The sequence below is a fragment of the Dermacentor variabilis genome, chromosome 5 (assembly GCF_050947875.1).
Source record: "Dermacentor variabilis isolate Ectoservices chromosome 5, ASM5094787v1, whole genome shotgun sequence".
Taxonomy (NCBI): domain Eukaryota; kingdom Metazoa; phylum Arthropoda; class Arachnida; order Ixodida; family Ixodidae; genus Dermacentor; species Dermacentor variabilis.
In genome coordinates, this window is record NC_134572.1 from 47,804,396 (window position 1) to 47,817,115 (window position 12,720).

At 44.9% G+C, this 12,720-nt stretch overlaps 1 protein-coding gene across 2 annotated transcripts in view; it reads left to right on the forward strand.

The window, feature by feature from the left end:
- LOC142582545 (uncharacterized) overlaps positions 1-12,720 on the forward strand; it is a 386,945-nt gene that overhangs the window by 165,842 nt on the left and 208,383 nt on the right. For both annotated transcript variants that reach the window (XM_075692387.1, XM_075692389.1), the window contains 3 exons: positions 8,710-8,844; positions 9,321-9,434; positions 12,549-12,680. In XM_075692387.1, coding sequence (XP_075548502.1) covers positions 8,710-8,844; positions 9,321-9,434; positions 12,549-12,680 — 381 coding nt within the window. The remainder of the gene's footprint in view (positions 1-8,709; positions 8,845-9,320; positions 9,435-12,548; positions 12,681-12,720) is intronic.

A 12,720-nucleotide genomic window follows, 5' to 3' on the forward strand; every position in this document is an offset into this window, starting at 1 on the left:
TAATTCAAATGATTAAAGAACACTTAACGGCGAAACGAAAGTTGAGGGTACGAAGAATCGACTAAATAACTCTGCCCTTCTAGGTACAGGTTGAAAAGTGAAGCTAACCTATGTCGTCACTTAGGTAACTAGAACTTCCTGTAATTCAAAACGAAAACGCTGACTGATACGTAATTGATCTTTTTCTTTTTCCTTCTGCCGTGCTCATGACCATTCAAAGGCGGTAATAACAAAAAACTGGTCGCGGAATGCTCTTCAGAGTAAGCAGTTTCTGCAGCAAGCATTCAAATACCTTGGGCCGATATAAATTGCAAGTTTTCTACTCTAGAAAATAAACGAAGAGTAACCGCTGACATATACCGCAGCGAAATTTCCGTCTGCGCGTCAGCTAGCATCATTCGGCGAAGTAGCTTCAGTTTCTTACAATATCGCAAAAAAAAGTGCGCCAAACCCCCCCCCCCCTCCCTCCTAGAAAAAAAAAGAAGATATTCACTTGAAAACAACTTCAGAAGATCTTTCGTTTCTTCTTACAGCTGTTTTGATGAACAGCGCTTGTTTCTTCATAACGATTGCAGAAGAAGTGTGCCTCCCTCTCGTCCGCTGGGAAACGGAAATATTTCGTTCTCGTGCTGCTCCCCGAGTTGCCACCTCACACAGCCGCGCAGCAAGCCTTGTATCCTTTTCTCAGTTTTTCTGACATTACCGGAACATTCGCAGGCACAGAAAGAAAGCTTTAAACTACAAAGCATATGAAAAAAAAACGTGCACGTGCATAGAAAGCGGCAGGTGCAGACTACGGGAATGGCAGCCGAAGCGATAAGAGCGAGAGCGCCGCCAATTGGCGCAACACAAATGAAGCGGCAAAATAAAAATATAAGACACCGAAAAAGAAAATAGCCAGAAGCACATCTTACTCCTACCATAATTGCACCACTTCACTTTATTGTCACGTAGTTTGAAAAGATAGAGCCACATAAGCAAAAGTTATTGAGTTTTGCTTTGGCTACCGGTGTCATGGCGACGCTTTATTGCCAATACCGAAACTATCCCCACTGTCCACCCACTGGCGATGCCCTCTACCCTCACACAACACCTGCGCGCTAGTGTGACAGCAGGTGTTCCCTTTCGTCCACTCTGCGAACGCCTCTCAGATAGCACAATACTTGCGCATTTCGATCGATGACGTCATGCTACCTTGCTCGACTGCCATAGAAGCTGATGGGGACGCTCCTCAGTAAGCCGCGGTGATTTTGACGTCCCGGCTTTCGTCACGCCGGTCTTGACCGAGGAAATGGCGGCCCACGTAGCCTCACGTCATAAAGCAGAGCGCACAGGCCTGTGATCTAGGACACTCTGGCTCTGTGCCCCGTCGAAGTTCGCTCGTGCCGAGAGCGAGATAGACGTGGCGTCGCGGCAATGCCCTCTCCACTCACGCGATACCTCGCGCGTCAGTGCGACAGCAAGTATTCCCTTTCGCCTGCTCTGCTCCGTCTAGGTGCAGTTCGTCACGTGGCGTCGCAGCCAATGGCAATACGAGTTCAGGTACCATTTCGTTGCCACAGACGGAACTCCTGCCTTTTCGCTCAATGGTCCATTTGATGGTTCCGCATAAAAAAACAACACGCGCTGGAGGTTCTATAAGGACAAAGTGGAAACGCTTGTTTGAAACCTTATTTTGTCGCTTATACCTGGATGTGCCCATGTTTGAAACACTTGCTCATTAAGGTGAGTAGCACATTTTCGTGCCAAAGTTGCGGCAATGAGGAGCTTCAACGTGACAGCGTTAACGGCCCCTTGTCGCAGAAGATCCGTTGTCCGCGTCCAGAGTCGGGCGTCCCGTAAGCAAAAATTACTTGGTATATATATATATATATATATATATATATATATATATATATATATATATATATATATATATATATATATATATATATATATATATATATATATATATATATATATATATTTAAGGTCGTAAATTTATTCTTCTATAATTAAAGTTGCTCATACCTTGTCTTACAATATCTACAGAACTGTTCTTACGAACTGTGAGAATGACCGCCCACAATCAAATGTCATAAAACAAAACGCCGACAGTGCATGCCCTTTATGTTAAATCTGGCTGAAATATTGAAAGTGTGAAACAATAACAGAAGATCGGTCCACTCGAGAGGCCTGGTTTCTTCGATAAAGTTCGCCTTCGTGCATGGTGTTCGACGCCATCGTTTCTCGGTAAATATTACGGTTACATAAGCTGCAGTTGTATGGAAACGTGAGAAGCAGTCCGGAATCTTTGAATGCTGTCCTGTTCCACTCTTAAAGTCAAAGATTAAGCGTCCTCCATCTTTATTTAACGTCTCCTGTGCATCCAGTTTCCGATATAAGACGGCCGCGCCTTCTGCTACGCACCACATTAGGGCAGTTGTATACGAAAGTATTCTATGTGACCAAGGTGTTTGGAGGACAGTAACTACACGTTTCAAAAGCCGCAGAAAGCGATGCGCTCATTGCTTCAGTTCTCGAGTCGACAGACCTCAGTGAGCGGCTATTGTTTTGACGTGCACCTTAGGCAGCCTACGTGCAAGCGCTTGCATGTAGACTCCCTAGTGCACCTCTAAACAAAGCGACACCTTTGCGACACCCAGTTGTGATAGCAATTATATGGACACTCCAAGCAAATTCTTGCCGTCGTCGTCGCCACCATTGTCGTGAGATCTCGTACGTATTTAGGTATATGTATGTTATATGTCATTCTAAGCTATACGACATGCGGTATATGCGGGTTATATTGGCACACCATTCTATCAATAACGTTGCTCATACCAGGTCGTACATTCCTGAGAAAATTATTCCTGAGGAATTTTGAGAATGGAAGCCCACAAAAAATGTCATGAGACAAAACACTGACAGCGCATGCCTTTCACCTGAAATCTTCTTAGACTTAAACATTAAAAGTGCGAAACAATAACAGAGCTTGAGCGTCAAACTCCGGGATCGGCCCGGGAAACAGATTTGAAACATAACCAGTACGGAAAAGTGGTAGCAAAATCACTAAGAAAGACGGTGGTTTTAATTAATAAATATAAATCAAGTTTTCTAATGGTAGCATTCAAACAGAGGACCTCTTGTACAAAAGCTCGTTTTTACTTAGTTTTCTTTTATTTGAATTCATACTGCCACTGCAGTTAGAAGTCTTACACTTTGTGTAATTTCTAACATGTTGCTATCGCATTCATTGCTTCTCCCTTGTGGCGAAACTGCCGTCTTTCTTTTTATTTTTTCTTTCATTTCTTTCTTTCTATCATTTCTTTCGTCCTCTTCATTCCTTAACTCCGTCCTCCGTGCAGATGGTAGCAAACCGAAACGATGTCTACTTGACCTCTTTGCCTATTTCTTCCCATTCAGTTTCCTCTCCCACTGAAATGGCGGCGCGCCGCTTGTTTAACGAATTATTCGCGCTCAACTACTACGTGCTATCTAAGCGCATAACTTACAAATGGCGAGGAGCAAGGGCAAGGTGAAGGGCGTCGGGCAACGGAACTGCGGAGCTCAATCTCTCGAGGGCTGATTGGCAGCAGATAAAGGACGGCACACCATAAACGATATAGGTCAAACGTCCACTGAGATAAGAGCTTACACCATAGCGCCGGGTGACATATGTTGAGGCGTCAGCACCGGCCTGTAGTGCAGCCGTGAAAGGTGTGGCAGCTGCGGTGGTTCGGGACAGTGAAGATGCGTAGTCTTACTTTGTTCGTTGCCGCTATTTCGCTCATCGGAGGGTGCGCGAGCAAAGATATTCCTCATGACGGACTGCAAGATCCTCCTGCACCTCCAACACCAGGTGAGCGATTAAGTTATCCTTGCTATAATTATTGCAGCCATCGCGTGTACGGCAAAGCACTTTTAGTGAACACTTGTGTGTTGAACACACATGCGGTTGCTGTATTGAACAGCTGACAGAATTTAAATCACAAAGGTGGGTGAAGATTAAAAGTGTCCGGGAATTTTTTTAATCCTCTTTGTATTGATTTATTGATTCATGGAGTCACAAAGGAACACCGGGGCTAAATGCGATACCGTGGCGAGGGCTCTAGGTTCATTTTCATCCCATGGGATTCTTTAAAATCACAAAAATATGAGCACACGAGCGTATTTTCATTTTGTCCCCATGGAAGTGCGTCCGCCGGTAATCGCACCCGGGACCTCGAGCTCAGCAGGCGTTTTGCTTTAGATTTTGGCAGTTTGACAAAGCTTTCAGGTGTAGCCTTCCCGTTGTCACGATCCCATCGCGAATCATCAGCTGCAGGCTGCAGCGAATCCCTACGTGTCTCTTTCTTTTTTTAGGGAACGAGCGCAGTATGTGCTACGTTCATACTTCGAATTAGAATAATGTGCTCACCAGTGTAATGTGCAGTATTTGTGAGCCCCATTTACGAGACCAGTCGCGAAAAATATCTTAGCCTTTGGAGTTTTACGGGACTCGATACCGACGCATGGTGGGTCAGGAACTTTTGGGTTAGGATTATCACACGTCACATATTAAAAAAATCAGAAGTCCAGGCTCTTGCTACGAGCGAGCTTCAGTACTCTCACAACTAATGGCTGATCGAATGGGTGAACAACTGCTCACTCGTACTGCCTGTAAAACACATGCTGCAACTCTCGCTGCCCTCGCACTGAAACGCATTTGGCGTAAGTTGGGTATAGACGTTGCACAAGTATTTCACATGGCAAGAGCGATTGTCTGCGTTCTCCTGAACTCTCAACTTTATTGCACTGTGCTGTTCAAACAGGTTGTGTTCAATTTAATGGCCCGGTGCAGCGTGTGCAACATTCAGTCTTTACACTGTTGCCGATAGGAAACTGATCTGCGGGCTACAAAATGACCGTGCAGAAAAATCTAAAATGCCCAAAAATCTGCTACCTCTAGTTATCGAATACAGTTAACGGGCAAACACTGCATCTATTATAGCTACACACTGGGCCCCCCTGTCCTGTGGGCCCGTGTAATTAAGCAAATGATTTCGTTACCTTCTATTCTTTTTTTTATTACGACTTTTTCACGACTGGTGGACGCGCACTGTTGATAAAGTTGATAAAGAAACAGAAAAGAATTGGAATGAAATTGCTACTTATTCCTGCACTAATTACCATTTCGCTTCGGTGGTTCAGGTGATTTGGCAGGCGGTCTTACAGTTTCGCAAGAACTCGTGCTTGACAAAAACTACGTGTACGTGTGGTTGAAATTATACCCAAGCAGTCCAAACATGGTACCCTACATAGAGTTATTTGATTCGTTATACCACTTCGGATGCAGCGCCGAAGCTATCTACTCACCCTGAACTTATGGTCTCGGGGAATAATACCGGGAAATAAATCATATGCAACATAGTCACGATGCAGAATCATATGCTATATTGTCGCGATGCCGAACAGGGCATGCAGTAAAGAGGCGAAGGCGATGAAGTCTTGTCTTGTCTCCTTAACACTGGCGCATACCCACTCTGGGGGTTTGGCCAAGAAGCAGGCGGTTTCCCGTACGTTTAGAATTAAAGAAAGACTAGATTTGAATAGTAGAGCGTCGGACTAAAGAAATGCCGTTTAGAAGTTTAATAAAAATATTTTTAAGAATATTAAAAAAATAAGTTAACATAAAGAAATGAAGCAATAGAAATAATTTATGATTTTAGAAATTCAGCAGGGTACTCTTTTTGTCTCTCTAATAAAATTCTAAAATGCAAGAAATACATTCCTGTGGCTGCATCCCAGTGAAATCGTTCCAATAGAAAGAATGGTTCAGTTTTCTTTGTCTAGAAAATCGGCGGCACGAGAGAAAGTAGTGATCAATAGATTCAGGTGCATTGCATAAAGAATGTAGAGAGGACATAGCGAGACCAGACCTGTGTAAGTAAAGATTTAGGGGCGGTATACCATATATTAAGTTTGTAAAGGAAACTTCCAATTGCCTTCAAGGACACCAATTATTATTCCATGGGAAGACAAGATGGTGGAGTTCAGAAGACGGGGTTAGCATGGATATTGCAGAATCTTGTGATATGTAGAGAAATTTCTGCGGTGACATAAGCTGATGTCGGCAAAACAGATGTGATAGAGCCATTGAAGGATGCGCGGGCGAGTGAACCAGCCATTTCGTTAAGGTGCAACCCACGATGTCGTGGTACCCAAAGGGCTGTTGCTGCTGGCGCGCTTCGGCCACCATGTTATAGTATCAGCTGGTATCTTCAGCATTCGCTTTGCATAAACAACATTCGTGCTTGTCTCCGCCTCGCAACATTTCGGTGGAGGTGTTGGGTACCAAGAAGAAGTTCCGCAGCGGTCGCCGCGTGAGCCCTGACAGGCCGCAAGACTTTCCTGTGCCGTGCTCAGCTAAGGACGTTGGCCGCTTCAGAGGCTTATGCTCGTACTTTCGTCGAATTGTTCAAAATTTTGCTGACATTGCTCGCCTTCTCACCGAGCTTTCAAAGAACGACGTCGCTTTCGCGTGCGAACAACGGCAGGCCGAAGCCTTCACTGCACTCACCAGACTCTTGTCGAATTCCCAATTTTAGCACATTTTGACGCTTTAGCACCCACTGAAATCCCTACAGATGCTAGTGGTCATGGCATTGGGACTGTTCCTGACCAGACTCAGCGTGGCCAAGAGTGCATTATCATTTACGCGAGTTGTCTTCTGTCCACAGCCGAGGGAAACGATTCTATCACGGAGCGAGAGTGCCTATAGCGCTGCTTTGGGTAATAGCGAAGTTTCGCCCATACCTATTTGGTCGCCATTGCCGCGCACTTACCGACCACGACGCGCCGTGCTGGCTGTCCTCGTTGAAGGCCCCTACAGCACATCTTGGGTGTTGGGCATTGCGCTTGCAAGAGTACACTTTACGTGTAGTGTACGGATCCGGCCATTTACATCAGGACGCCGACTGCTTGTCCCGCCACCCTGTTGACCCACCGGAAGCCACAGGTCACGAATCTGACACCGGCGTTATGTCCATCTCAGGCTTCCTCAGCATTGGCGATAAACAGCGCCATGATCCCGTTCTGCGAACCATCATGCATCGGTTAAGCTCGCCAATTACTAATCCTTCCCTTCGTCTCTTCGGTATTTCCGACAGAGTCCTGTATAAACGCAACTTGCGTCCTGATGGTGCTAACCTACTTCTGGCCGCACCGCGGCACCTTAAACGCACCTGTTTCAGCAACTGTGGTACGCGCTCACCGCTGGGAATCTCGGTGTTACTCGCACCTTTGGCCTAGTCCGGCGCCGTTTCTTCTGGCCCGACCTCTACCGCTGTATGCGCCGGTATGTGACTGCTTGCGACCTGTCCCAACGCCGGAAGCCCATTGCCATGGCTCCAGCTGGGATTTTCGAACCCATTGATATTCTCACTGAGCCTTTCTTTCGCGCGAGGCTCGACCTACTTGACCATTTCCCTTTCTCAATAAAGGACAACAAATGGGTTTAAGTTGCAACCGATTACGCCACGCGCTTAGCGATTACGGGAGCTCGCCGTCATCACATTACACGACGTCATCCTGCACCACTGTGCTCCACTTCAGCTCCTCATGAATCGCGGACGTTACTTCTTGTCAAAGGTCATTGATGACATCCTCCGCCTATGCTCTACTGAACATCAAATAGCTATTCCTTACCATCCACACACTAACAGTCTCACAGAGTGACTGAACAGAACGTTACCGACATGCTAGCTATGTACGTTTTTCCAGATCTTCAGGACTGGGACGTTGTTCTGCCATATGTCACCTTCGCGTACAATTCGTACCGCCATGACACTGCAGGTTACTGACGGTTTTATCTGCTGTATGGCCATGATCCTGCTTTGCCCTTGGACACTATTTCCACAAGTCACACAGCCGCACACCGCTTATGCCCGCGATGCGATTTCTATGGCAGCACAGGCCCGTCAGATTGCCTCATTGATTTCCCAGGCGGCCCAGAAGTCCCATTCACGATAAGCACCATACGGAGGTTTCGGTATTTACCTGGCTCCCTCGTGCTCTTGTGGTCACCATTTCGTCGTGTGGGCCTCTCGGAAAAATTTCTGCCGTCATATTCAAGTACCTACCGAATCCTGCGACAGCTTTTGGATGCGACGTACGAGATTGCTCCAGAAAAGCCAGGCCCGTCGTCCGTACAGCCAAGAAGCTATGTTGTTCATGTCTCCCATTTAAAGACCTACGTGCGTGCCTTTGCCGGGCCATAATCGCTTGCGTCGGGTAGGCGCTACAACCCTGGCGGCGTAGTGTCGCGATGCAGAACAGGACATGCAGACAAGAGACGACGACGAAGAAGTGCTGTTGTTGCTGGGGCGCTTCGGCCGCCATGATCTAGCGTCAGCTGGTGCCTTCAGCGTTCGCCTTGTATAAACAACACTAATGCTTGTCTTTGCCCTCCAATAGTACTATTAGAATATATTATGTGCCATATCCGTATTTTTCGCACCATAGGATAATTTGATGTAGTAGTTGCGGAGAGCGCCCGAGTCTATTACTACTTCAGCAGAAGAATTTTATACCGACTTGAACAAAGGAAATTTCTGTAAAGCTAGTATCTATAAAATCTATTCGAAAGTGAGCTCTTTGATTTCATTGTCAGCAGTACAATTTAACCAGGTGCTTATAGTAGATGGTTATCTATTCCTTCTAACCATCATCTTGATTTCGTTTTCACAGATGTATGCTCTCACTTCGGGAACAAGTTCTGCGGTACCGAAAAATGTGAAGTGGTCCCTGATAAAACGGACGCTTTCGTATGTAGATGTCAGCGAAATGACACGTATTACGATGCTACAGAGGGAACGTGCTTATGTAAGTATAATTTCTTGTTTCTGCTTGACTTTCTCGTTTCTACAATAATTTATTTTAGCTTAAGTTGTCAATTTATAATCTTTTGTGAAAAATCGGCTCTAGATACTGAGCGTACAGCAAATTTACAACTCTTTATAAAAACGACGGTAGCCATAAAACGTCATGACGGCTTGAACATACTGGTATAAATTATGGCACTGCTCACGCAATGTTCAGTGTACTGCGACTTTCGAATACATATTGTAAATCACCGCTTTTTATAAACCTGTTTATTAATATAAGTAAACACCATCTAAAAGGTGTTGTCGCGAGATGGTTCTTGTTAGATCTTCGTCTTAAAAAATGTGATTTCGCTGCTTCTTTCCTGGTGATTGATGGTATGTTTACTCTTACCAACACCACTGAACTCAAACAGTGTTGTGCCTTGATTATTGCATTTATTAAAAGTTATTCTTGGTTCACTTTTGTTATTGCAGTTAAAAGAACGTGTAAAACCACCGAGTGCACGTATGGCGCCTGCATTGAAAATGGGGTTAACAATGCAAGATGTGGCTGCCCAAAGGTAGAATCTCTATCGGTAAACTGCAAGAGTAAGTGATACCACAATTTCTTACGTTTTTGTTTTATTGCGATAGCAATTATATGGACAGCCCAGTCACATATCTGCCGTCGCCGTTGCCGTGATGTCCCGTATAAAGTCCAAGGGTGATAACAGCGTCGCCGCGTTTCGTATGCTGCTTGTGCGAGTGAAAGCACACGAGGGAAGCCGATGATTGCGGCTCAATCTGGCGCGCGCGATGAAAGAAAGCGGAGGGAAAACGCGCCGTCTTTAAGGTGGCCAGATGGCCCAACAAAAATAGCCAAATCATTTCAAAATGTAGCCCAAAAATAGCCAGACCCAAATTTTTCGTGAGCGAGAAGTAGCCAAAACGATAGCGAAAACAACTCATGATGTTCTGAAGGTGTGTTATAGATGATGTAGATGGGGTCGAAATCTCCCCGCGTATTTCCGGCTCCAGAATTAGTTTCGCTGCATGCAACCAACACAACAATGACGTCAAGATGTGCGTAAAGAATTCTAGCGAGAGCTGCCACTCAGACGCTGACTTGGACGCCACTTATTGTTACAATGAACCGAAGAATTTTTTTTCCGATTTACTCATTACGTTATTCGCATTTACTGAGCCAAATTCTGAGCTAACTTCAGTTCGCGCCTCGATGTACCCGAGGCATTTTTCTATAACATTCAACAACAATATTGCCGCTCCAACACCGAGGATCAGCTTCAGCTGTTCACGATCGTGCTCCCAAGAGGCGGCCTGACCTCAAGGCATTAAAATAAGGATGCCTTTCCTAAGTTTTACTCATAAAATAAACATGCTATTTCTCTCCCGATCTCTCTCGTTCTTTTCCAATTTACTCGAAAGCAGCTCGACGCTGAGTTAGAAAATGCTGCCGTCTGGAAGAACACTGGACTCTGGAACAAAACTAGAACCCTTCTAGCATTTTCCTCGTGTGAAGAAGCGATAGTTGGCACTGCAATTAACCTTTGAGTGGGAACAAACAGAACGAACTGCTGGCCCATAACAGAAGAGGTGAATTAAAATTTTAGGTTTCATTACCGCCTGCATTAGGGCGCTGGTAATGATCGAGGAGATACTAGTACCGGAAAGAGTTGAAATGCGCAATATTTGAACAGGGATTCGCTGGTGAGATTTGTGCAATGTGAAAAAGTGTATGTAAGTTTCTGTGACTGTAGGCATGCATGCGCGTGTTGCCAAATTTCCGCGGGGGGGCTGTGTACCTTATATTCAGTGCGCCTTGAAAAAAAGAATAAAGAAATGTAATTCCACTAGAGAGGACACAAAATCGATTTGTATGTGTTGCGCACTGCGGTCATGAAATTAAGTACGAAGTAAACCCAATTGTCTAACAAATCCAAGCACTATACATCAGAATAGGAAGTCAGTAGAACCTTATATATACCTTGTATATATATAAAAAACTGGCAAGAAATATTTGCCCATCCACCACTGCGATGTGTTCAAAAATAATAAAATATGGACGTAACAGTACCACAAGCACCTATTATGTATATCGAACGCATTCTTTTTTTTCCTCCCAGCTAGAAAATACGCGTAAGCAAAGTACAATGTAATGACCAGTAAGACAAACAAAGAGAAATTACAATGATGATAAAGTACGTGCGTATAAGAAGCAAGCCGTAATCGTAATTACTCGTACGCGCAAAGTTTGAAGGGAAAAGAATTGTCGCAGAAGTGCGGTATGAAAACCGACGTGTTATCACTTTAACGTTGGCAGGGCGATCACTCACCGACCTTTGGTGAGCAATTGCCTTGCCGTCTTCAATGTGGACGAACATCGTTTTTCACATATTTACAGAGCCTATCATTGTAATAATATGCAACATTCAAGATGTACCATGAAACAATTGCAACTTTCACGTAATGCGTCGCTGGCTGAAGAAAATCAAGAACAAAAAACAAAACATAGCGTGTAGTCCCGGTTTATCCTTCTCACACTGGGGATTTACGCAAGTAGATTGAATATACAATCTGGCCCCATTTGAATTAATTTCCACTGCTACTTGGACCATATAGAACTGCCCAGTTGAAATGCGACAGAAACTTCATCTAGCTGAAAATTTTTGCAGGAGTTCCCCCTATCTGCCAAACCAAACGTAACGTGAAGGAGACATTTCAGTGTCTCGTTTGACATGCAGTTTGTCAACGTATTCTTTCTCCACGAAACCTGGCTGGACACGCGTTCGACGGCTGCGTTCGAAAGAGGCAGCGCAAGTAGGGACAAAGCAAGCTCAGTCAGCAAAGGGCACCACATTAGATTTCCGGCACTGTTTTTTGCGTTCCTCATGCTTGGTGATGCTTGGTGATACTAGAGCACAACAGTTCGTTTTGATCGACAGTCGAGGATACTGCGCTTCGCTGAGAATGTACATAAAGACTCGAACTGTCGCGTTTCTAGTGGGTTTTTTCGTATTGTTACTGAGCAAATAAAGGACGCGGTAATTTTGTTTCTTTAAAATAGTTGTTAGTGTTAACGTAATTTCTGTGCATACAATAACGTGTGATGAGAAAGTACATTCCTTACGATTGCAATGCCCAGAAGGGCAATGCCTTTTATTTATCCTTTCTAGCTCCGCATAATATCGCCCGCTTATTGTCCAATATTTTGAAATAATTTATTATACCATGTTATCAGATTCACTGTAGTGAAACGTGGTGTAATGAATCATTCAACGTACGCAGCGCTTGTCCTTAACAATCGCAAATGTGTACAAGGCAGGCGCACTGACGGCAAACTCATTAATGTGCGTTGCGAAATTGCGTTGCCACAAATATGTGGAAACTTATGCCTCACTTTAATTTTTCTTAAAATAGGAAAAGAAATGCTCTGTCAGAATTTCAGAGATGGCTGGCTCCTCTGTCACTGTGAACACGCCTGCTGCATCTGCAGAAGCTTGCGATATTAAGCGTATTTTTGTGGCTCCTTACTACCGATACCTAAACTTGCGCAGGTGCTATAGGAATTCTTCGCGTGGCTTCGTTCAGTCTGTGCTTGCGAACCGGGCTTAATTTGGAGAAGCGCGTCAAATATCCTCCACCGAAACCAATAAACCATAATCAAATCACACACACACAGCTTTTTTTGTCACCGTTTTTCAGTTCGCGGTTGGTTCATTGACGAATGCAAAAGAAAGGGTGCCACTGCTGTGCTGAATAAGGAGTGGAGTTTCGGTGCGAAGTGCGACTGCGGAGAATGGGCTGCAATGGACAGGAGCAAAAAAAAGTGTGTTCGTAAGTACAAGACTGCTGCGCTTGCCGGTTCGGTTGCTCG